General features: G+C 40.7%; 3 protein-coding genes across 9 annotated transcripts in view; 2 read left to right on the forward strand and 1 right to left on the reverse strand.

Moving 5' to 3' along the window:
- asz1 (ankyrin repeat, SAM and basic leucine zipper domain containing 1) overlaps positions 1-1,802 on the forward strand; it is a 39,576-nt gene extending 37,774 nt beyond the window's left edge. Inside the window, exon 13 of the mRNA XM_062043019.1 lies at positions 1,477-1,802. Within this exon, the coding sequence (XP_061899003.1) occupies positions 1,477-1,617 (141 nt within the window). The 3' untranslated portion in view covers positions 1,618-1,802. The remainder of the gene's footprint in view (positions 1-1,476) is intronic.
- Positions 1,803-4,602: 2,800 nt separating this feature from the next.
- Positions 4,603-17,322, forward strand: wnt2 (wingless-type MMTV integration site family member 2). Its single transcript, XM_062043020.1, has 5 exons — positions 4,603-5,480; positions 10,683-10,903; positions 12,877-13,154; positions 13,234-13,501; positions 16,670-17,322. Exons 1-5 carry the CDS (start codon positions 5,194-5,196, stop codon positions 16,873-16,875), a joined length of 1,260 nt encoding a protein of 419 aa, XP_061899004.1. The 5' UTR covers positions 4,603-5,193; the 3' UTR covers positions 16,876-17,322.
- Positions 17,069-26,275, reverse strand: part of LOC133646998 (suppressor of tumorigenicity 7 protein homolog) — a 59,545-nt gene continuing 50,338 nt past the window's right edge. For 2 of the 7 annotated variants that reach the window (XM_062043014.1, XM_062043017.1), the window contains exons 8-15: positions 24,955-25,052; positions 24,695-24,824; positions 24,097-24,169; positions 21,364-21,466; positions 21,054-21,204; positions 19,096-19,188; positions 17,587-17,729; positions 17,071-17,439 (exon numbers count right to left, since the gene is read on the reverse strand). In XM_062043014.1, coding sequence (XP_061898998.1) covers positions 17,344-17,439; positions 17,587-17,729; positions 19,096-19,188; positions 21,054-21,204; positions 21,364-21,466; positions 24,097-24,169; positions 24,695-24,824; positions 24,955-25,052 — 887 coding nt within the window. In that variant the 3' untranslated portion in view covers positions 17,071-17,343. Of the gene's footprint in view, positions 17,440-17,586; positions 17,730-19,095; positions 19,189-21,053; positions 21,205-21,363; positions 21,467-24,096; positions 24,170-24,694; positions 24,825-24,954; positions 25,053-26,275 lie in introns of all 7 variants that reach the window. The other 5 variants (XM_062043015.1, XM_062043016.1, XM_062043012.1 and 2 more) reach the window with 4 other exon arrangements.

The following is a 26,275-nucleotide window of genomic DNA, read 5'->3' on the forward strand; positions in this document are numbered from 1 at the left end:
GGAGGTGAGGGGTGAGGGAGTTTAAGAGGTGAGAAAGGCCTGATGGGTTGAGGGGTTGAAAAAAGGAGGTGAGGTAGCAGTAGGTAGACAAATTGGGGTTTAATGTGGGGGCTGTGGTTCCTCAGCTGTGTCAGGCAAGAATCTGCTGACCAATGAAGCCTGCTAGGACATGGCCAGGAAGGTACTCTACATCGTGGCCTCAAGTTGTCGGCCAGAGTGTAGCGCGCGTGCCTCGACAGTCCAGCCTTGTTGGCGGGGTATCGGGCCCAGCTTTTCCTTGCAGGGGTGCACTTCCTAGTTTGGAGAAGATCCGCTACAGAGGGGTGTACCAGCACACCAGAAACCACCTCAGACCATGATTCCACACTCCTTCTCATATTGTGCCCCCACCATGCATTCTGGTCCGCTTGAGACTAGGGCTGGACTTCGAATAGCATTTCAATTTTGGCTATGGCTTTTTATGATCATAGAAATATTATAGTAGAAAAATCTATTATTGGGCCGTGCATGCAGTTTCCGGATTTTGTGATGGTCAAACAGATGAGCGTATGAGTGAAAAACATCTAATAGAAGTTAAGGATCTCAGTATGGTTGCTACTTTTTATTTGACACAGCCAAATCAATAATCACTCAACTCAATAAAAAAAGTAAGGCAAATGATTTCCGCGTTGACATAATCACAGACAGAGTCACAGAATTGACCAATGAGAGGGAATCTGCTCTTAAAACGCAGAATATCAGTGAACATCCATGATGTTGTGAATGACATCATGGATGTAACATCAATGTACAAACAATCATACACACACACAAAACATCTCATCTGTTGTGTTGTTGTGAACGACATCATGGATGTAACATCAATGCACAAACAGCACTCGCAACCTTAGAGGATTTTCTTTTAATTTGAAACATCAAGTCGTCTCCTTACTTGTCAAGCTCAGAAGAGCACACTTCCACCCTTCAAAATAACAGCACTGTGCTCAACATCCGGTACTACTACTAAGAAAATAAAAGTTTCGAAAAAGTACTTTACACAAGCATAATGTACTTAAAACACTCTGATACATTAAAAAAAAAAAAATGCTTTGATTTAAAATACTGATCAAAATTGTCCAAAGATTTATTGCACCAATGTGAGGATTTAAAAATATATATAAATTATATTTATGACACAAAAAGAACACACCAGTAGGGAACTTTAAAAAATTAAATGGCAGCAAAACTTAATTTTAAAATTAAATTAATGAAATTATTATTTTACTTGTTCATTCGTTAATATGTTTGTATCAGTTGTTCTCTTAAATTGTATTTAACGTTGAATTTTTGTGGTAGAATGTTTACAAAGTAATGAATAATTATTCATGGTGATTTTCAATATCAATCAAAAAAATCATTATTTCTTTCCATAATCGTCCAGCTCTACTGCAGACCCAAGTGGAGTAAAATTACAGCAAACATTTCCTCTGTCCACAGATGAATGAGACCCCACACCACTGTCAGCTTCCTCGACCCGCCCCCCGGGGCAACAGGATGTTGCGGCCCCTAACGGGCATCGCCGTGGCTGCTGCCGCCGTCCTCTTCTATCTGCTCAAGCTAAGGAATGTCAGCCCTTGATTTTCAAACATGTCACGCTATGCTTGAAATTACTTTTATGTTCCTCTTTGTTGCCCACTTTGGCAAATATGTGTTTTGTTTTAGAGTGTTCAAGAGTACCAACGTTTTACAAGTGCATGTTTGAATTTTTAGGAGCAGTTTGTACAAATGATAAAGAAGTTCAATAAATATTTCTTTTGCTCAAAGCACATCTTAACTTGTTGAAAAATTCCATGAGACGAGAATATATAATGTGCGGACTTTTTATGATGGGACCCTGCTTGATCTTGGTAAACGGACTTCATGTGCTTGTGGTGAGAGGAGCTCCTTGTTGTGACCTCATTCATCTCCTCTTGCACTCTGATCAAAGATGGAGGAAATGCTGAGTGACACCAGCACACACTTTCCTCCACACTTCAAACGTTGTGTGACACATAATCTCACAGACGCAGAGGTGCCGCTTTGGGAAGATCACTCACTCGTCAGGTGGATCACGAATATTTGACTCCGGCTCGAGCGCATGTTTAGTATTTATCAGAGATCGCCATCATTTTCTTTCTTTCCATGAAGATTGACAGCAATAGAAGGAACGCTGAGTGTGTTACACAGCATTTAACACGTTGCACTTGCTTTGAGGCTAAATGTGCTGCCTGGATCAGGTCCAGATTTAACTTGGTTTGACATGACTATCCCACCCTGTGTAAACACAGCACATTTCTTTAATAGTGTAACCAGGGATGGGGTTTTTAAAGCTGTTTTTTTTTTTGCTGCTCAAATTCAGTATTGATTGATTGAAACTTTTATTAGTAGATTGCACAGTACAGTACATATTCCGTACAATTGACCACTAAATGGTAACACCCGAATAAGTTTTTCAACTTGTTTAAGTCGGAGTCCACGTAAATCAATTAATGGTACAAATATGTACTATCCGCATAATACAGTCATCACACAAGTTAATCATCAGAGTATATACATTGAATTATTTACATTATTTACAATCAGGGGGGTGGGGTTGATATCAGCACTTCAGTCATCAACAATTGCATCATCAGAGAAATGGACATTGAAACAGTGTAGGTCTGACTTGGTAGGATATGTACAGCGAGCAGTGAACATACAGATAACTTAGAATAGTTTTATTCAGACATATCAAACTTCCACGAAAATCCGCGTTTTTTTTAAACGTTTGTTTTTGCGTCAAAATATCGCCTCTGCGTTTTTTTAATGAACTATCAATAAAAATAGGATGTAAACAAAATTTGTTGAGCGGCCTTAGCCGCAGGTACTCGCTTAATCCTCTTGCCTAAACGCTGCACTGACTTGCAGGACAGGTAGACAATCAGGAGCACGGAAACAAGCTCGCTAGTTAGCATCATCTGGCGAGCTTACTTGTTGTCGCCTCTGATCGCTCTCCGAGCCACATCGTTGACGACTTTCTAGTTTGCTTTTTAGCTGCCAATCATATTTCGATGATTACAATCCCAACGCTTTTTGTAGTTTTTGTAGAATATTTATTAGTAGTTCCTACTGCTTTGAACCCTGCGGCTTATACAAGGGTGCAGCTAATTTATGTATTTTTCTTCGCTAGCAGCCATAATGTTTTATATTCAACAAATAGAGAAATGCTGAAGTAGTAACATGTTGAATTGAGAAATGGTATTACGGAATTTCGGGAAAACCGGGACTTTTTCCAGTTCAAAAAACAACTTTGTTTTTTGTCCTGATTAAGAGGAATGTTGTGACGGTGACACGGTTGAAATGCGTTGAAAAATGTGCAAGGAGTAGTCGCCAGAATAAAGGGTGAAAATAGGGCTTTGGAAAACCAGGAATTCTGGAAAGTCCTGGGATTTAAAGGTACCGTATTTTTCGGAGTATAAATCGCTCCGGCCGAAAATGCATAATAAAGAAGGAAAAAAACATATATAAGTCGCACTGGAGTATAAGTCGTATTTTTTGGGGAAATTTATTTGATAAAACCCAACACCAAGAATAGACATTTGAAAGGCAATTTAAAATAAATAAAGAATAGTGAACAACAGGCTGAATAAGTGTACGTTATATCACACATAACTAACCAACCGAGAACGTGCCTGGTATGTTAACGTAACATATTATGGTCATTCAAATAACTACAGTGTTTCCCACACATTAATTTATTCGTCGCGGCCCGCCACGAAATAATTACGTCCGCCACAAATAGATTTAAAAAAAAAAAAAAAAAAAAAGTCTTTAATTTATTTATTTATTTTTATTTATTTTTTGTCCTGTCCAGCTTCTCAGGCAAATCATATAGTTGATGTAGATGCCCATATCGGCTGTTCAGATTTACTTTACAAAAGAGAAGTGTAGGATACTTCTCTTGTTGCCTTATTTGTATTTGACCACTACTGTTTTCTGTTTATTTGTTACTGACTGTGGCAGGACACCTCTGCCTCTGTTTCACTTTATGTTGCTGGTAAATAATATGGTTGTAGTAGTAGGCTAAAGTTAAATTATTTAGTATGCACTAATTAAAGGGGCAGAGCTTTAAGAGACATTTTAGCTTTTATATTTTATAAGATATATTTTTTGTAAGAACCACAATTAATAAATATATTTCAGTGAATAACTTATTGTTGAAATCTGTATATAAATATGTACATAAAGTGTTGTAATTATATTGTAAAATGGATGGATGGATGGACGTTTAAAACAAAACTGTTATTATTAATTAGTAAGTATACATTTTTTGAGCCTTTTTAGAGAAAATCATATCATTGTAGTAAATTATGCAAATTACTCGATGATGTCATGGTGACCACGCCCATAGCCACGCCCCCACCGCCACAGGTATCTTGGCAGTTTATGGGAAACACTGAACTATAACATATAGAACATGCTATATGTTTACCAAACAATCTGTCACTCCTAATCGCTAAATCCCATGAAATCTTATACGGCTAGTCTCTTACGTGAATGAGCTAAATAATATTTTTTGATATTTTACGGTAATGTATTAATAATTTCACACATAAGTCGCACCCCCGGCCAAACTTTGAAAAAAACTGTGGTTTATAGGCCGAAAAATACGGTAGTTTACATTTCCAGGATGGTGGAATGTGTTGAAGGTGCAATAGTTTGAATCGGTTGAAAAATGTGGAAATGGTGGAAGTTTGAAAAATGGCCAATTCATTTTGAATGGGAAAAATGTCCCGGGAAACCTGGAATTCTGGGGAATCTGGGAATTTTTTGAATTTGTCAAGGGAAAGCCTGCGATTCCCGAATAAGCTGAACAGTTTGAAGTTGGAACGGTGTGTTTCGGGTGAAAAATGTAGACGGTAGAGCGTGCCAAAATCTGGAGAAGAAAAGGTTGAAGAAGTTTAACAAATAGATTAATTTTGGTGTAGAAATTGCTTTGGAGCATTCACACAATGAAGGGTGTGTTTTGCTTTGTATTTGGCCTTCTTTAATCATTTACATTCCAAAAGCAGGATTGGTGGCAATAATGGAGGAAGAAGAACATAGGAAGTGGCAGCAGTCAAACGATGGGTGTCCTCACTTCTTTTTACACTTGCACGACACTCCATGTTAAATGTGACCTAAAAGCCTGCCTTCATGACGTCAGAGAGCCTCAACATATATCCTCTGCTCATTCCAGACTGCTCTAGCCCTGCACGTCCCTCTGGTGTCCTGACGCAGACGCTGAGCTGCTTCCCGCCCCGCTATGCTCCTTTCGACGTTCACTTCCAGTCTTGTGCTCTCCAGGGGCTGCCGGCGCCTGGACGTGCTCCATGCGCGGCCCTAGAGGACGCACGCGGGCCCAACATGAAGGCATTGCTGAGCGGAATATGCTGGTGCGTGTGCGTGACGCTGTGCACGCCGAGTGTCAACGCTTCTTGGTGGTACGCTTCTTTGCCTTCTCTCTTCGTCCTCGTGTCATATTGAGTAGTCCAAATTGCCTTTTGTGCAGGTGCTGTCTTGGCAACATAGTTTCTGTTTTCATCTTTATGATGAACTATTTCATGTTATTCTCACGCTCTCGTCTTCCTTCTGGAAGAAATCTTTGAAGGCTGCAAGTCTCAACCAGTCTCTCAGCACCTTTTTTTCTTCAAACATTTCAACACCTTTCTCAATCATACATCTCCTTTATCGTGCTCTAATTGTTTCTACGTACACTTCATTAGATAACACTAACCATCATGCTCAGGTGTTTTTTTACATGTCCACTGGTAAAAGAGGTCATCAAATATTTACTGTGCTGCTCTGCAGAACGGAGCAACCGATACGTTTTTTTCTGGGCTGATACCGATTATTAGTAGTCAAGGAGGGTGATATTTAGAGGTGATATTCATTAGCAGTAAAAGTTATTTAATTAAATTTTAAAAATGTATTTAATCATGATGTTATTTTTTTAGTAAACATCTGGACAAGGCTTGAAGTTGTTGTTTTTTAACATTATTTTGGAGAAAAGGTGTGACCAGTAGTGACATATTGTTTGATGTTGTGTTTAATTCATCATTAAAAAAAACATCAAACACCTTTATTATGCGTGTCTAAGAGGAGCATCAACATTTAATTTAAAATATTGAAAATTTCCTGGGAAAACGGGTCAAAATTTGGCATTCCTCAGCGTCGCAATAACTCGCCATCAAGGGGTGCACATCCAAAAAGCAATTCTTATTCAACCTGATTCTTAATCGATTCATAATTTTCAAAAATTGATTCAGTTTGGGGAAACCTTTTTTAAAAATACATGTATAGGCCATTTCCATGCAACCAGAAATATATTTTCCAACCTTCTTACTTAATTATTAAAACAAATGACACGCACCTCTATTGCCATCTACTGTATTTTTCGGAGTATAAGTCGCTCCGGAGTATAAGTCGCACCGGCCGAAAATGCATAATAAAGAAGGAAAAAAACATATAAGTCGTAGTGGAGTATAAGTCGCATTTTTAAGGGAAATGTATTTGATAAAAGCCAACACCAAGAATAGACAATTTAAAGGCAATAAAGGCAATTTAAAATAAATAAAGAATAGTGAACAACTGGCTGAATAAGTGTACGTTATATGAGGCATAAATAACCAACTGAGAACGTGCCTGGTATGTTAACGTAACATATTATGGTAAGAGTCATTCAAATAACTATAACATATAGAACATGCTATACGTTTACCAAACAATCTGTCACTCCTAATCGCTAAATCCCATGAAATCTTATACGTCTAGTCTCTTACGTGAATGAGCTAAATAATATTATTTGATATTTTACGCTAATGTGTTAATAATTTCACACATAAGTCACACCCCCGGCCAAACTATGAAAAAAACTGCAACTTATAGTCCGAAAAATACGGTAATTAAATTTTCAATTTGTATTTAATCATGAATGTTATTTGTCAGTAAACATCTGGACAAGGCTTGAAGTTGTTTTTTTTAACATTATTTTGGAGAAAAGGTGTGACCAGTAGTGACATATTGTTTGATGTTGTGTTTAATTCATCATTAAAAAAAACATCAAACACCTTTATTATGCGTGTCTAACAGGAGCATCAACATTTAATTTAAAATATGGAACATTTCCTGGGAAAACGGGTCAAAATTTGGCATTCCTCAGCGTCGCAATAACTCGCCATCAAGGGGTGCACATCCAAAAAGCAATTCTTATTCAACCTGATTCTTAATCGATTCATAATTTTCAAAAATTTATTGTTTGGGGAAAAACATTTTAAAAACATTTTTAAAAATACATGTATAGGCCATTTCCATGCAACCAGAAATATATTTTCCAACCTTCTAACTTAATTATTAAAACAAATGATACACACCTCTATTGCCATCTACTGTATTTTTCGGAGTATAAGTCGCTCCGGAGTATAAGTCGCACCGGCCGAAAATGCATAATAAAGAAGGAAAAAAACATATATAAGTCGTAGTGGAGTATAAGTCGCATTTTTGGGGGAAATTTATTTGATAAAAGCCAACACCAAGAATAGACATTTGAAAGGCAATTTAAAATAAAGAATAGTGAACAACAGGCTGAATAAGTGTACGTTATATGAGGCATAAATAACCAACTGAGAACGTGCCTGGTATGTTAACGTAACATATTATGGTAAGAGTCATTCAAATAACTATAACATATAGAACATGCTATACGTTTACCAAACAATCTGTCACTCCTAATCGCTAAATCCCATGAAATCTTATACGTCTAGTCTCTTACGTGAATGAGCTAAATAATATTATTTGATATTTTACGGTAATGTGTTAATAATTACACACATAAGTCGCTCCTGAGTATAAGTCGCACCCCCGGCCAAACTATGAAAAAAACTGCGTCTTATAATCCGAAAAATACGGTAATCAATTGTATTTACTTTTACTACAGCTGATGGATTACTGTATACTGGATACATTGTGAGATTTCTTCGTGAAGAACCCTGAAATAAAAACAATTCTGGGCTCCTTCACGTAGATTTTATTTGAGAGTGTCTTTACTTATATAATCATCTCATATTTGTCAAGATATTTACACAAAGTTTGCATTTTTTAACAGGGATATATTTTCCTTGGCCTTTATGTCCATCCATCTCTGTCGCGTTACATGATTGAATCACGGAAAATGAAACTCGCGGTGCTCCTTTTAATGAGCCTCGAACTAGACTCGGGAGATGCCAGGAAAGAAGGACAAAAACTGGATTTCCTGGCAAAAATGGAAAGTTTTGACAACAAAGCAGAGGAGACGTGCTGTAGGCAGGAAGAACAGAACGGGTTCAGATATCAACACATATTTGGAGATAATTATTGTGTATTTTAATTAAATTTAATTAAAAACATTGGGCTTAAACTAAAATAACGTTTTCCGAGTAAGACAAAGTGTTTTAGCAGTAGTTATTATCTACTTCTTATTTTTAAGTACTAAATACTGCTATCGTGTTTACATATTGTATCTGCTGATCAACGTTACCTCAATTGGGCATTGCTCACAGGCCCTCCGGCACAGCAAATCAATGCTGCGCACAAAATCAAATCCCATCTGAACTATGAACAAAATAAACAGATAACAATTTGTTCTGTATGATTTTGCAACGCAACTGTGAAAACAATGTTCGCCAACACTGTAAACTTATTACATCTGTAGAGACGCTTTAAAGAGGACAGGAATTCCATCCATTACTTTATTGAGCAAAACTGTTTGTCGGTTGTAACCACAACAAAAACATTGTAAAAAAGAAAAAAATCTATATAGCAAAACTGGTCATTGTCTGCCGTACAAACCAGGCTTAATCCAACTATTTTTCATCTGTCATATCGACAGCAGCCGTTCTTGCTCTCTCACTTGCACAAACGCACGCCAGTGATGCATTTACGGCCACACAAAAAGTCTGACAACTTCAACGCCACACAGTGTCAATTCCAGTTCGTTACACTATGACTCCCCAAACAGACGTGCTTATTTTACTGTCATTTATTAACAATGTTAATTTTTCATATTAATAGTAATGCTGTTACTAGATTACAGAAATGCTAATAAAAATATAAATTAAGCGGAACTAAATGTGATCTCTGAAAGGAGTACAAATGATTTCCAAAGCTGGACCCCCACCTAGACATAAAACACTATAGCACACAGCTCATGAAAAACAAGATTGTATTTGTTGTGTTCATTGAAGTGGGTCAAATCACTAATGCCGTATTTTCCGGACTATAAGGCGCACATAAAATATTTTTTTTCCCCAAAACTCGACAGTGTGCCTTATAACCCGGTGCGCCTATTGTAAGGAATAATTTTGGATGAGCATACCCACCTCGAAGCTATTTTATTTGGTACATGGTGTAATAATAAGTGTGACCAGTAGATGGCAGTCAAACACAAGAGATACGCGTAGACTGCACTATGATGGGTCTCAAGTAACCAACACCAACATTTTATATGTTCCATTGCAAGTATAGAACATTACACACAATGTTTTAGTACGACTTTGGTAAGCTATGAAGCCACACCGCTTGAATGATTGTCGCATACGAGTGTTATTATGGTGTGTGTATAAGGTAAGACATTATCTGGCGTTTTTTTTAAACTTTTCTTACATTCTGGTACCTGCTGATCTGTATTTGGGATCTGCCTAAATCCTGAAAAATTGCGTGCGTCCGCCGTAGGTGATAATCTTTTTCTCTATATTTTTATTATGGGTCATTAGTCCTCCACTGTTGCCATTTCTAATATAAAGTAGTGTAAAGTTCTTACTTATATCTGTCAGTAAACTCGCCATGAAAGCGCTAAAACATACCGGTGTAGTGAGTTTACATTATTCACCCAAGGAACTTTAGTTATTAGAGATCTGGTCGGACTGTTTTTCACGGGACACATTCCTGGTATTGTTGTTTCTGGATGAGAAGATGCTGCTCCGTTATTGATTGATGTAAATTCTGAATGTCATTAAAACAGTTAGCTCCATCTTTTGACACTTCTTCCACTCTCGTCCTTGCACGCTACACCGCTACAACAAAGACGACGAGGGGGAAGACGCTGCCGAAGGTGAGCCACGTAAATAAGAACGCCCACAAAACGGATCATCCGGAAGCGACTGACAGAAAGCGGCTTGAAGATGATCTGTAAAACATCATCTATGCAACATTTTGACCAAAGAACCACCATTACATGTTATGTAGACCACTAGAAGTGTCTTACATTTAGAAAAAAATAATAATATTATGACTCCTTTAATGCACCCTATAATCCTGTGCGCCTAATATATGAAAAAAGATCAAAAACAGACCATTCATCGGCAGTGCGCCTTATAATCCGATGCGCCCTATGGTCCATAAAATACGGTATTAGAATTTTTTTTTAATGAAAATAACTGCGGTCATTTGATCTTTAAAATGAGACCTTTAACTTATTAAGTCTGCTTTGGGACAGGTGTGCTGCTGGTGTGTGTGGTCCTCCACTGACTGCTCAGGGAGTTTGCTCACACACATGAACAATTAGAGGAAACATTGCTGCTGATGTAGTTCTGTTGCAGTTGTTAAAAATAAGCCGATATGGATGAAAAAATAAATAAAAAGAAGATAATGGTTGGATCTCTACTCTGCAGGTACATGGGCAGTCTGGGCTCTCAGGTGATGTGCGACAACGTTCCAGGGCTGGTGAGCAAACAGCGCCAGCTCTGCCGCCAGCATCCTCGAGTGATGCAGGTGTTGGGGGCCGGAGTGCAGGAGTGGCTGTCAGAGTGCCAGCACCAGTTCCGCCACCAGCGCTGGAAGTGCAACACGGTGGCGCGGGACCACAGCCTGTTTGGACGCCTGCTACTGCACAGTGAGTCGCTGTCCTCCATCCTTTTCAACTTATATTCAATTGAATAGACTGCAAAGACAAGATACTTAATGTTCGAACTTGTTATTTTTTGAAAATATTAGCTCATTTGGAATTTGATGCCTGAAACATGTTTCAAAAAAGCTGGCACAAGTGGCAAAAAAGACTGAGGAAGTTGAGGAATGCTCATCAAACACTTATTTGGAACATCCCACAGGTGAACAGGCTAATTGGGAACAGGTGGGTGCCAAGATTGGGAATAAAATCAACTTCCATGAAATGCTCAGTCGTTCACAAACAAGGACGGGGCGAGGGTCACCACTTTGTCAACAAATGCATGAGCAAATTGTCCAACAGTTTAAGAACAACATTTCTTAACCAGCTATTGCAAGGAATTTAAGGATTTCACCATCTACGGTCTGTAATATCATCAAAAGGTTCAGAGAATCTGGAGAAATCACTGCACGTAAGCAATTATATTACGGACCTTGGATCCCTCAGGCAATACTGCATCAAAAAGCGACATTGGTGTGTAAAGGACATCACCACATGGGCTCAGGAACACTTCAGAAAACCACTGTCAGTAACTACAGTTGGTCGCTACATCTGTAAGTGCAAGTTAAAACTCTACTATGCAAAGCGAAACACCCAGAAACGCCGCCGGCTTCACTGGGCCCGAGCTCGTCTAAGATGGACTGATGCAAAGTGGAAAAGTGTTCTGTGGTCTGACGAGTCCACATTTCAAATTATTTTTGGAAACTGTGGATGTCGTGTCCTCCGGACCAAAGAGGAAAAGAACCATACAGATTGTTATAGGTGCAAAGTGTAAAAGCCAGCATGTGTGATGGTATGGGGGTGTATTAGTGCCCAAGGCATGGGTAACTTACACATCTGTGAAGGCACCATTAATGCTGAAAGGTACATACAGGTTTTGGAGCAACATATGTTGCCATCCAAGCAACGTTATCATGGACGCCCCTGCTTATTTCAGCAAGACAATGCCAAGCCGCGTGTTACAACAGCGTGGCTTCATAGTAAAAGAGTGCGGGTACTAGACTGGCCTGCCTGTAGTCCAGACCTGTCTCCCATTGAAAATGTGTGGGGCATTATGAAGCCTAAAATAGCAGAAGGGAGACCCCCGGACTGTTGAACAACTTAAGCTGTACATCAAGCAAGAATGGGAAAGAATTCCACCTGAGAAGCTTCAAAAATGTGTCTCCTCAGTTCCCAAACGTTTACTGAGTGTTGTTAAAAGGAAAGGCCATGTAACACAGTGGTAAAAATGCCCCCTGTGACAACTTTTTTGCAATGTGTTGCTGCCATTAAATTCTAAGTCAATGATTATTTGCCCCCCAAAAAAGAAGTTTCTCAGTGTGAACATTAAATATCTTGTCTTTGCAGTTTATTTAATTGAATATAAGTTGAAAAGGATTTGCAAATCATTGTATTCTGCTATTTATGAATTACATAACGGGCCAACTTCACTGGTTTTGGGTTGCGTACATCAAATCTCACAAATGTTTAGTTGGGGTATTGAGTGTTTTAGGAGCAATGACAAAGCACTTTCTCAAACGTTCCTTCATACGATGACAACATTTCACCTACTTGATGTCAATGTCCATGACGTTGGTGTTCATTAGTAGACAATGTTCCCGGTCATTTGTCGTGTGTGTGAGCAGACACACAAACTCCCTGAGCAGTCAGTGGAGCAACATCAGACGTGCACACTGTGTCCCACACCAGAGTCACACCTGTCCCACACCTGACATTAACAATTGAAATGTTTGATTATAATAATCAAATGTTATTTTCATGAGATTATTTTCTGATATCAGTGATTTGGCCCTCTTACAATGAAAATAAGTCGTGGACAAAATGATTGAATATGATTCCAATCAAGAGTAAGATGAATATTTCAGTGGAAACGTTCAAGTGTCGACTATTCAAATATTGTTCTTTTCTTCCTGCCTCCTCAGGTAACCGCGAGGTGGCCTTCATCCACGCCATCTCGTCGGCGGGCGTGGTCGACACGCTGGCCCGAGCTTGCAGCCGCGGCGAGCTGGACTCGTGCTCATGCGACCCCACCAAGACGGGTTCTTGGCGGGACAGCGATGGCGCCTTCACCTGGGGCGGCTGCAGCGAGCACGTGGAGCACGCCGCACGCTTCAGCCAGGCCTTCGTGGACGCCAAGGAACGGAAGGAGCGCGACGCCCGCGCCCTCATGAACCTGCACAACAACCGTGCCGGCAGAAAGGTGAGACGGCGGCGGCGGCGGCGGCGGCGAGCGTCCGCTGGCCATCTTCGTGCTCCCCTGATCTGGTTTGTGGTTTCAGGCAGTGAAGCGCTTGATGACGCTGCAGTGTAAATGTCACGGCGTCAGCGGCTCGTGCAGCCTGCGCACCTGCTGGCTCGCCCTGGCCGACTTCAGACGCACCGGCGATCACCTGCGCAGGAAGTACCACGCCGCCGTGCACGTGGCCGTGGACCAGTACGGCACCGGCTTCACACGCCTCACAGGCGGGCGCTTGAAGCCCCCCGGCAAGAAGCAGCTGGTCTACTCGGAGGACTCGCCCGACTTCTGCATAGCAGACCAGCAGTCAGGTTGGCCACGCCCCTTTTTGTCTAGCACTTGAACTCAACCTGAAGGCTAAAGTTAAGTTAAAGTACCAATGATTGTCACACACACACACACACACACACACACACACACTAGGTGTGGCGAAATTATTCTCTGCATTTGACCCATCACCCTTGATCACCCCCTGGGAGGTGAGGGGAGCAGTGAGCAGCAGCGGTGGCCGCGCCCGGGAATCATTTTTAGTGATTTAACCCCAAATTCCATCCCTTGATGCTGAGTGTCAAGCAGGGAGGTAATGGCTCCCATTTTTATAGTCTTTGGTTTGAACTCACGACCTACCGATCCCACACAAAACAGATTTAAATGAACGCGATGAGCAGATACGATTGTTCCGGTTCTGATCTCACTTTGGATTCTGTGGAACAAATCGCTTCTTGTTTGTAAAAAATTGTGATTTAGCGTCCATGTAGTTGAGTTTAGAGTTAAGATGAGCGTACAAAGACTGCGTCCACACTGCAGCGTCAAATGTCCAGTTGGCATTTTCTTTTCAAATCCGATCTTTTCAGTGGCCTTCCACGCTACACAAAAAATGTGATGTCTAATGTGAACGCAATGTGACCCGCATGCGGACATGACGTCATGGCGTCGCACACACTGCAGCGTTAGCGGAAGTCAACATGGCGTCCACGGTCTCAGTACTGGCGCATTTGTGGCAATTTGAAGGATTTTTGTGCAATCAAAGTCTACATTTCCTGAACAGAATTATTGTACGTAGAAAATGAAGAAGGAAGAGGACACGTATTTTGTCTTTTACCCGATATTTACTTCCATGTCGGCTTTGGACGAGCAGTCAGGAGACAGGAGTGGCAAAACTTTCACCTCAGTTCCTAAAAACGTTTTATTTTCACCTGTTTTCTGCTCTGTTGTCAACTATTTATTTTTCGGAGTATAAGTCGCTCCGGAGTATAAGTCGCACCGGCCGAAAATGCATAATAAAGAAGGGAAAAAAAACATATATAAGTCACACTGGAGTATAAGTCGCATTTTTGGGGGAAATTTATTTGATAAAAGCCAACACCAAAAATAGACATTTGAAAGGCAATTTAAAATAAATAAAGAATAGTGAACAACAGGCTGAATAAGTGTACGTTATATGAGGCATAAATAACCAACTGAGAACGTGCCTAGTATGTTAACCTAACATATTATGGTAAGAGTCATTCAAATAACTATAACATATAGAACATGCTATATGTTTACCAAACAATCTGTCACTCCTAATCGCTAAATCCCATGAAATCTTATACGTCTAGTCTCTTACGTGAATGAGCTAAATAATATTATTTGATATTTTACCCTAATGTGTTAATAATTCCACACATAAGTCACTCCTGAGTATAAGTCGCACCCCCGGCCAAACTATGGAAAAAACTGCGACTTATAGTCCGAAAAATACGGTACAAGCGAACATTCACCTAGCGAAAATCAGGAGCACTGTGGCAAGTAGGTGCAAGCTTTTAATGAGTCTATGCTGGCCTGAAAGATGCAGTTCGCAGGCGTGACCTGGAGCCACTTTTGTGTTTGCGTCACATGACTGCTGCTCGGATGAGAGGGGAGTGCTTCAAAAAGGCCACATTCATTTATAGTTAATGCAAACTCGGCAGCGCCATGTTGCTGTCTGACGTCACTAAGCACGTTGCGTAATCCCGTCGTTCCCGCCTGCAAGAATCGTTATGAGAACATGTCAAGCGAGTCCAAGGAGTTGATACACTTGGAACCGGTTTTTGTTTGGGAACCGGTTTCAAACAAAAACCACTTGTCGATTCCCGGATTAGTTCCGTGTTTGTTTTTTCATAGCGAGTGCTCAGCAAAACACTGTTCCTAGCGCTCTAGCTGAGAATTGCAAGTTACGCCTCGCCAAAAAGCGCCACACGAAAGACGCCGTTAGAAATTTCAGGGTCACGACGGTACATTTTCTCGACTAAAAAAACTTTAATTATCGTCAACGACCTATTTTATAACTAAAACGGGTCTTGTTGTGAATGTAGTTTGACATGTTTTGCAATAACTAGGGATGTCTGATAATATCGGACTTCCGATATTGGCCGATAAATGCTTTAAAATGTAATATCGGAACTTATCGGTATTGGTTTCCAAATTATCGGTATCAATTTCAAAAAGTAAAATGTATGACTTTTTAAAACGCCGCTGTGTACACGGACGTAGGGAGAAGTACAGAGCGCCAATAAACCTTAAAAGGCACTGCCTTTGCGTGCCGGCCCACTCACATAATATCTACGGCTTTTCACACACACAAGTGAATGCAAGGCATACTTGGTCAACAGCCATACAGGTCACACTGAGGGTGACCGTATAAACAACTTTAACACTGTTACAAGAATGACAAAACACATTTCGGGAGAACATCCGCCCCGTAACACAACAGAACAAATACCCAGAACCCCTTGCAGCACTAACTCTTCCGGGACCTACAATATACAACCCCCGCTGCCGCCCCCCCCCCCCTCAACCTCCTCATGCTCTCTCAGGGAGAGCATGTCCCAAATTCCAAGCTGCTGTTTTGAGGCAAGTTAAAAAAAAAAATAATGCACTTTGTGACTTCAATAATAAATATGGCAGTGCCATGTTGGCATTTTTTTCCATAACTTGAGTTGTTTTATTTTGTAAAACCTTGTTACATTGTTTAATGCATCCAGCGGGGCATCACAACGAAATTAGGCATAATAATGTGTTAATTCAACGACTGTATATATCGGTATCGGTTGATATCGGAATTGGTAATTAAGACTTGGACAATATCGGAATATCGGCAAAAAAGCCATTATCGGACATCTCTAGCAATAACCTTCATGAAAGTGCTTTGAAGACCACCTCAGAGATCTGAACACTGTTGGTAACAAAGACTAACATTTCTAGTCAACAAAATTCACTGTTAGTGACTACCATGCAACACCTTACTGTGATGTCACATGGGTGAAGGGGCGGAGTCTTCACGCCCACATTGATGACGGTGGCGAGGGAACACCAAGGAAACGTCAACATTAGCAGATTCCACCCAAATGTTTGTGATGCGTTCACTGACATCAAGAAAAGCACGTCAATTTGAAGTGAACATGTTCCATGCCAACATAGCACACCACGTGACCGCTGACGTGTCTTTTCCTCCTCAGGCTCGACGGGCACAGCCGGGCGCGTCTGCAACCGCACGTCCCGCGGCGCCGACAGCTGCGAGGTGATGTGCTGTGGGCGGGGCTACGACACGGCGCGGGTCAGCCGCCGCACCAAGTGCGAGTGCAAGTTCCACTGGTGCTGCGCCGTGCGCTGCAGAGACTGCCACCAGGTGGTGGAGGTGCTCACCTGCAAGGGTCACACGTGACCGCGCCTCCATCGTCATGGTGAAGGTGTAGTATTCTGACCACCGGGGGGTGCTGTAGAGCAGCGCTTCAACACCACATTCCTGCTACATTGGTTATTTAAAGCCACTAGAGGGCAGTACAGTAAACATAGCATTGGCATCATGACAACCGGAAATCATAGTAGGCGTGTCCTGTGTGGACTCTTGACAAAGCCACGCCCACTTCCTGTCTGCTGAAGCAATGCATGACTTATCAGTTAGCATTCAGTCATACACCAAAAGTTCTTTATTGTTTTTTTTGTTTTTCGTAATGATGGCAACTGTTTTTGTACAACAAACAACTTTTTAAATAATCCTCCAAAAAAAAACCTCAACAAAACCCAAACAGGTCAAATAAAGTCTGTTGGCTTTGTCCACGCCTCCTCGTCACTTCACTGTAACGAGATGCCGTGTCAGCACGTTTAGTGTCCCGGGGGAAAAAAGGCTGCGTCAGATGCGGGTCAGCTGGTGCCAGAGGCTGGACGGCAGGATGCTCTCCACCTTCTCCATGATGAAGTTGAGAGGCGCAAACAGCGTGCTCAGGAACTACCACAGCAAGTAAGACAGGAACATGACGCTTTTACACCATTTCTTCGGGATAATAAGCATGTGTGTGTGTGTGTGTGTGTGTGTGTGTGTGTGTGTGTGTGTGTGTGTGTGTGTGTGTGTGTGTGTGTGTGTATGTGTACTCACAGCTTTAGCGAAGACTCCCATGAGTTCAGGAAACTGGTGTGTGAGCAGAGCGAGCATGGCGGTGAAGGAGCAGAGGCCGGCCGTGAAGAGGATGAAGAAAGGAAGTTCCTTCTTGGGATATACTGACACCTCGTGGAACACTGCTGCAAGGTGTGACACACACACAATATTAGCTTACGTGTGTGTTCTTGTACTTCTATCCTTCTTCAGACATCAACAAGGAAAAGTATCTTCCATATGAGGAGGTTTTGAACAAGTTAGGACATAAATCATGCTCCCAATATAGAAAACCATTGCATCTAATAGAGAATGTCTCATTTGCACCCCTGGTGGTGAAATCATTCAAAATGAGGGTGGTCCCAAAAAGGAGGGATTTTTCAAATTGACTGTGTGTCGCTTTTAAAAGTGCTGCCCCTCTGGTCAACATATGAAATGACAAGTGTGTGTAAAAATTTGAAGTGCTCCCCCTTTGGCCAACATGTGAAATAAGTGTGTGTAAGAAATTGAAATGCGCCCCCTTTGGCCAAAATATATTAAAAATAAATATGTATATAGAGCAGTGGTTCTTAACCTGGGTTCGATTGAACCCTAGGGGTTCGGTGAGTCAGCCTCAGGGGTTCGACGGAGCCTAGTGTAAATAAAAACTTCTCCCTATCGGCTTTATGGATACGGCAACAGCAGAAGTCAGCCTGATTTGCATGTGTGTAATTTGTTGTTAGTTCATGCACTGTGTTGGTTTTGTTCTTTGAACAAGGTGATGTTGATGCATGGTTAATTTTGTGCGTCCATAAAAAAACGTAACTTTGTCTTGAATTTGAAAAAAAAAAAAAATTTCACTAAAGAAGGGTTCGGTGAATGTGAATATGAAACTGGTGGGGTTTAGTATCTCCAACTAGGTAAAGAACCACTGATATAGAGACATACTGTCGTAACTTAAATTAAATAATGAAGATTAAAAAGCTATTTAAAAAAAATCAGAATGAACTAAAAGCAGTCTTTCTCACAATGTGTTGGCTTTATAAAATTGGGAAAAATTTGTCATATTCTTTATGTTTCTGTAATATTGCAATATTTTCCAGTTTTCTTATAAAATTGTGACTCGTCGAGTAAAATTTCTACACTTTTCATAAAATTGCCAAAATTTTAAGCTTTTTTTTGTAAAATTCCAACTTTTATCCTAATATTGCACAAATGTTCAGTTTTTCTTGTAAAATTTTGACTTGCCTTAAGCAAAATTACGACTTATTATAATACTGCCAAAATTCTAAGTTTTTCTTGTGAAATTCCAACTTTTCATATTTGCATAGTATATATATATTATTAATGTTATAAATACTAATCTTTATACATCTAGAAAGGGTGGTCCTAAAGAGGAAGGCATTTTTCGGAGGTCTCAAGAAGGTAAGAAATACCAGTGTGTGTGTGTGTGTGTGTGTGTGTGTGTGTGTGTGTGTGTGTGTGTGTGTGTGTGTGTGTGTGTGTGTGTGCGCGTGTGTGTGTGTGTCTTACTGGGTAGCAGCTCTCTGTCTGCCGTCTCTGTGCAGATGGGATAAGGATAGAAGAGGTGACCTTTCTCCAGAGGATATGGAATCATTCTGAATGCTGCAGACAGAAAGACAAGTGGTACAGAAGTGAAATATTTACAACAGTCTTCAGGGTTGCCAACATACTTGTGGCAGTAATAATAATCATTTCTATTTGCTGAATGATTTTCTTTAAAAAGGCTAAAAAAAAGGTATTTATTTAAAAACTGTTATTACTTAAATCATCTATTTTTATATAGTTTTGCTGCTATTGTATAAAGTACAATTCAGCATCTATCCTGGTGGTGTTAGAGACTGTGAGTCCGTCCCTCAAAGCCAGCATGACGTCACACTTGCTGCCACTGTCCTCTTAATACTTGCACATTTTGTGGATGTCTGTCTGCAAGTATTAAATATTCCAAAGTCAACTGTCATAAGAAAATGGAAGAGTTTGGGAACAACAGCAACTCAGAGAAGGTGGTTAGGCCACATAAACTGACAGAGAGGGGTCAGCAGATGCTGAAGTGCAAAGACTTTCTGCACAGTCAGTCGCTACAGAGCTCCAAACTTCATGTGACCTTCCAATACAGTACGCAGAGAGCTTCATGGAATGGGTTTCCATGGCCGAGCAGCTGCATCTAAGCCATACATCACCGAGTCCAATGCAAAGCGTGGGATGCAGTGGTGTAAAGCACATCACCACTGGACTCTAGAGCAGTGGAGACGCCTTCTCTGGACTGATGATTCACGCTTTTCCATCTGGCAATCTGATGGACCAGTCTGGGTTTGGAGGTTGCCAGGAGAACGCTACATTTCCGACTGCATTGTGCCGAGTGTGAAATTTGGTGGAGGAGGAATTATGGTGTGGGGTTGGTTTTTCAGGAGTTAGTTCCAGTGAAAGGAACTCTGAATGCTCCAGGATACCAAAACATTTTGGACAATTCCATGCTCCCAACCTTGTTGGAACAGTTTGGAGCGGGCCCCTTCCTCTTCCAACATGACTGTACACCAGTGCACAAAGCAAGGTCCATAAAGACATGGATGACAGAGTCTGGTGTGGATGAACTTGACTGGCCTGCACAGAGTCCTGACCTGAACCCGATAGAACACTTTTGGGATGAATTACAACGGAGACTGAGAGCCAGGCCTTCTCCACCAACATCAGTGTGTGACCTCACCAATGCACTTTTGGAAGAATGCTGGAAAATTCCTATAAACACACTCTGAAACCTTGTGGACAGCCTTCCCAGATGAGTTGAAGCTGTAATAGCTGCAAGAGGTGGACCGACTTCACATTGAACCCTATGGGTTAGGAATGGGATGGCACTTCAAGTTGATATGTGAGTCAAGGCAGGTGGCCAAATACATGTCCCACTACAACAAGCATCAATGTAAACTAATAATTAGGAATAACAGCTTTAGAACGCATCTCCATGACAACCATCTCCCATGATCGCTTTAACTGCATGATCATCAGATGCTGCTGGTGCTGAGCCACTGAAATACGGTAAAGAACCAGGAGAAGACAAAAAAACGACTCCACATTCTTCTCTCAAGTTTGTCATTATGCGACTGAGCGGCTGATACGTGACGTAGATGTAAGGGCGGGGACGACAGGCGTAACCAGGAAGTTTTCCGCAGGCTAGACCCTCCCAACTCATATCACTGCTGGAGGACTTTGTTGACCATGTGGGCCAAGTCCTTGGAACCAAGCAGCCCCCGGATTGAGACACAGCTGTGGAGCGAGCACACAAATTATGACTAAAGTGATGAAACTGTAGTTTCATTTCAGCTTTAATTTTATTGACAGTAAAGTTAGAAAACATTCAGTATTTATTTATTTTAGCACAACGTAACTGTATTTTTAATCTATTTGGTTAGTACTTATTTGTGTGTGTGTGTGTGTGTGTGTGTGTGTGTGTGTGTGTGTGTGTGTGTACTCACTGCCCTCCCAGGTGCAGTGCAGCAGGTTGAGCGCCCCCTCCACCCTCTTCCAGTGCTGCAGGTGAAAGAAGGCGTAGGCGATGGCCTCACTGTCGCCTCTCTTCAGGATGTGTTCTGGAGGAAGAATAAGACTCTTCATCTCCAGCAGGTACTGATGGTCACGTGACCGCCAGGAGAAGAAGACACATGACAGTCAGACACACAAGTCATGTGACCAGCATGTGTGTGTGTGTGTGTGTGTGTGTGTGTGTGTGTGTGTGTGTGTGTGTGTGTGTGTGTGTGTGTGTGTGCGTGTGTGTGTGTGTCTTACTTTGGGCACATGAGGGTTAAACTCCACCGCTCTGTGGATGGCTTCTACTGCGTTCATCTCTGCTGTGCTCAGACCTCGTCTGGATGCTGCCTCTGGTGAGAACCTTCACACACACACACACACACACACACACACACACACACACACACACACACACACACACACACACACACACACACATGTTATAACGTAACAGTTGACATAGTTGAGATGTATTATTTGTATATTATTCATCTGATGGTAGTACTTTGAAGTACTTTCCCACATTCAAAACTATCAGTCTCTTCAAACAACATGAAGACAAATCAACATCATGTAAATAACGTGATGTCACAATAAATATATTACTACAAGGGCAAGGTACTAGTACATGTGGTGGTAGTAATACATGAAGTAGTACATGGACTCTTAGTTTGTGTAGGTGTATTATTAGTACATTATGTAGTAGTAGTAGTAGTAGTAAATATAGGTGTATTATTGGTGCATGAAGTAGTAGTAGTAAATATAGGTGTATCATTACTACATGAGGTAGAGTAGTACATGAAGGTGTATTATTAGTGCATGAAGTAGTAGTAGTAAATATAGGTGTATCATTACTACATGAGGTAGAGTAGTACATGAAGGTGTATTATTAGTGCATGAAGTAGTAGTAGTAAATATATATGTATTATTACTACATGAGGTAGAGTAGTACATGAAGGTGTATTATTAGTGCATGAAGTAGTAGTAAATATAGGTGTATCATTACTACATGAGGTAGAGTAGTACATGAAGGTGTATTATTAGTGCATGAAGTAGTAGTAGTAAATATAGGTGTATCATTACTACATGAGGTAGAGTAGTACATGAAGGTGTATTATTAGTGCATGAAGTAGTAGTAGTAAATATAGGTGTATTATTACTACATGAGGTAGAGTAGTACATGAAGGTGTATTATTAGTGCATGAAGTAGTAGTAGTAAATGTAGGTGTATCATTACTACATGAGGTAGAGTAGTACATGAAGGTGTATTATAAGTGCATGAAGTAGTAAATATAGGTGTATTAGTACATGAGGTAGAGTAGTACATGTTGGTGTATTAGTACATGTAGGTGTATTATTAATGCATGAAGTAGTAGTAGTAAATATAGGTGTATCATTACTACATGAGGTAGAGTAGTACATGAAGGTGTATTATTGGTGCATGAAGTAGTAGTAGTAAATATAGGTGTATTATTACTACATGAGGTAGAGTAGTACATGAAGGTGTATTATTAGTGCATGAAGTAGTAGTAGTAAATATAGGTGTATTATTACTACATGAATTAGTAGTAGTACATGTAGGTGTATTATAAGTGCATGAAGTAGTAGTAGTAGTAAATATAGGTGTATTAGTACATGAGGTAGAGTAGTACATGAAGGTGTATTATTAGTGCATGAAGTAGTAGTAGTAAATATAGGTGTATCATTACTACATGAGGTAGAGTAGTACATGAAGGTGTATTATAAGTGCATGAAGTAGTAAATATAGGTGTATTAGTACATGAGGTAGAGTAGTACATGTTGGTGTATTAGTACATGTAGGTGTATTATTAGTGCATGAAGTAGTAGTAGTAAACATAGGTGTATTATTACTACAAGAAGTAGTAGTACATGTAGGTTTATTATTACTACATGAGGTAGTCGTAGTACATGTAAGTGCATTCATACATGAGGTAGTAGTGAATGTAGGTGTAACATGAGTATATGAGGTAGTATTAATACATGTAGGTGTATTATTACTACCTTATGTAGTAGTAGTAGTAGATGTAGGTGTAGTAGTACATGAAGGTGTATTATTAGAACATGTCGTACATGAAGGTGTATTATTAGAACATGTAGTAGTACATGTAGGTGTATTATTACTACCTTATGTAGTAGTAGTAGTAGTACATGTAGGTGTAGTAGTACATGAAGGTGTATTATTAGAACATGTCGTACATGAAGGTGTATTATTAGAACATGTAGTAGTACATGTAGGTGTATTATTAGAACATGAGGTAGTAGTAGTAGTACATGTAGGTGTATTATTAGAACATGAGGTAGTAGTAGTACATGTAGGTGTATTAGAACATGAGGTAGTAGTACATGTAGGTGTATTATTAGAACATGAGGTAGTAGTAGTAGTACATGTAGGTGTATTATTAGAACATGAGGTAGTAGTAGTAGTACATGTAGGTGTATTATTAGAACATGAGGTAGTAGTAGTAGTACATGTAGGTGTTTTAGAACATGAGGTAGTAGTACATGTAGGTGTATTATTAGAACATGAGGTAGTAGTAGTAGTACGTGTAGGTGTATTATTAGAACATGAGGTAGTAGTAGTAGTAGTACGTGTAGGTGTATTATTAGAACATGAGGTAGTAGTAGTAGTACATGTAGGTGTATTATTAGAACATGAGGTAGTAGTAGTAGTACATGTAGGTGTATTATTAGAACATGAGGTAGTAGTAGTAGTACATGTAGGTGTATTATTAGAACATGAGGTAGTAGTAGTAGTACATGTAGGTGTATTATTAGAACATGAGGTAGTAGTAGTAGTAGTACATGTAGGTGTATTATTAGAACATGAGGTAGTAGTAGTAGTACATGTAGGTGTATTATTAGAACATGAGGTAGTAGTAGTAGTAGTATTACATGTAGGTGTATTATTAGAACATGAGGTAGTAGTAGTAGTAGTATTACATGAGGTAGTATTAGAAAGGTGTGACTTACTTGTCTGAAACAGCTCTCGCTTTGAGCAAAGCTGCTGTGTAGCAAATTGTTGCTGATTTTGGTAAACTGATATCTGTAACACACAAATATGATCCAGATTTGAGTCAAGTGATATCAACACAAAAATATGACCCTGATTTCAATAAAGGGATATCAACACAAAAATATGATCTGGATTTAGTAAAGTGATAACACAATAATATGATCATGCTTTAGTAAAGAGATACCAAAAGTATGGTCATGATGTCAGTCAAGTGATATCAACACAAAATATGATCCTGATGTTAGTCAAATGATATCAACACAAAAATATGATCATGATTTTAGTAAACTGATACCTAGAACACAAATATATGATCCTGATGTCAGTAGAGTGATAACACAAAATTATGATCCTAATGTCAAAAAAGTGATGTCAACACAAAAATATGATCCTAATAATAGTAAAGTGATACCAACACAAAAATATGATCCTGATGTTATTAAAGTGATATCAACACAAAAATCTGATCCTGATGTCAGTAAAGTGATATCAAGAGAAAAAAGAGGATGAAGAGTTTGTCAAGCAGCGATGCATGCTGGGTAAAAAGCATCGTACCGTCGTACTTGGCCAACACGGCCTGAACGTCAGCGTAGTTCTGCAGTTCCAGCAGCGACTCCAGCAGGTTTTCATGGATGTTGAACATACTGAGGAGAGGGAACTCCTTCATTAACTGGAAAACACACAACTGTTGTTACATGTAATAGCAGACAGGGGGCGCACGTGTGTGTGTGTGTGTGTGTGTGTGTGTGTGTACACGTGCAAGTGTGTGTGTGTGTGTGTGTATACGTGTGTGTGTGTGTGTGTGAGACACTTACGTCTCTCATCATCTTCACCGCCTCTCTCGTCCTTCCAAGCTTTCTGGAGCACATGGCCAATCTTCTCTTGATGTACACCAACACATTTGTGTCTCTTCCTGCACCACAACATGTGTGTTGCAATTACACAACCTGTCTATATATATATACATACGTCCACTAGGGTGGACACCTGTGTACATACGTCCACCAGGATGGACGCATGTGACGTGTGTGTGTATATACGTCCACCAGGATGGACACCTGTGTATATACGTCCACCAGGGTGGACACATGTGACGTGTGTGTATATACATCCACCAGGGTGGACACGTATGTATATATGTCCACCAGGATGGACACGTGACATGTGTGTGTACGTCCACCAGGGTGGACACATGTGTATATACGTCCACCAGGGTGGACACATGTGACGTGTGTGTATATACGTCCACCAGGGTGGACACATATGTATATATGTCCACCAGGGTGGACACATGTGTATATATGTCCACCAGGATGGACACGTGACATGTGTGTGTACGTCCACCAGGGTGGACACATGTGTATATACGTCCACCAGGGTGGACACATGTGACGTGTGTGTATATACGTCCACCAGGGTGGACACATATGTATATATGTCCACCAGGGTGGACACATGTGTATATATGTCCACCAGGATGGACACGTGACATGTGTGTGTACGTCCACCAGGGTGGACACGTATGTATATATGTCCACTAGGGTGGACACGTGTGTATATGCGTCCACCAGGATGGACGCATGTGACGTGTGTGTGTATATACGTCCACCAGGATGGACACCTGTGTATATACGTCCACCAGGGTGGACACATGTGACGTGTGTGTATATACGTCCACCAGGGTGGACACGTATGTATATATGTCCACCAGGGTGGACACATGTGTATATATGTCCACCAGGATGGACACGTGACATGTGTGTGTACGTCCACCAGGGTGGACACATGTGTATATACGTCCACCAGGATGGACACGTGACATGTGTGTGTACGTCCACCAGGGTGGACACGTATGTATATATGTCCACTAGGGTGGACACGTGTGTATATGCGTCCACCAGGATGGAAACGTGTGTATACGTCCACCAGGGTGGACACGTGTGTACATACGTCCACCAGGGTGGACACATGTGACGTGTGTGTATACGTCCACCAGGGTGGACACGTGTATATGCGTCCACCAGGATGGACACGTGTGTGTATACGTCCACCAGAATGGACACGTGTGACGTGTGTGTATATGTCCACCAGGGTGGACACATGTGTATATACGTCCACCAGGATGGACACATGTGA

This window comes from Entelurus aequoreus, linkage group LG03, assembly GCF_033978785.1.
Source record: "Entelurus aequoreus isolate RoL-2023_Sb linkage group LG03, RoL_Eaeq_v1.1, whole genome shotgun sequence".
Lineage (NCBI taxonomy): Eukaryota > Metazoa > Chordata > Actinopteri > Syngnathiformes > Syngnathidae > Entelurus > Entelurus aequoreus.

What these genes read in the sequence shown, in the direction of transcription:
- wnt2 (XM_062043020.1), top strand. Translation starts at nt 5,194, where the DNA reads ATGACGTCAGAGAGCCTCAACATATATCCTCTGCTCATTCCAGACTGC. An exon ending in TGGACGCCTGCTACTGCACA is followed by an intron (nt 10,904 to 12,876) that starts GTGAGTCGCTGT and finishes CTGCCTCCTCAG; the next exon opens with GTAACCGCGAGGTGGCCTTC. An exon ending in ACAACCGTGCCGGCAGAAAG is followed by an intron (nt 13,155 to 13,233) that starts GTGAGACGGCGG and finishes TTGTGGTTTCAG; the next exon opens with GCAGTGAAGCGCTTGATGAC.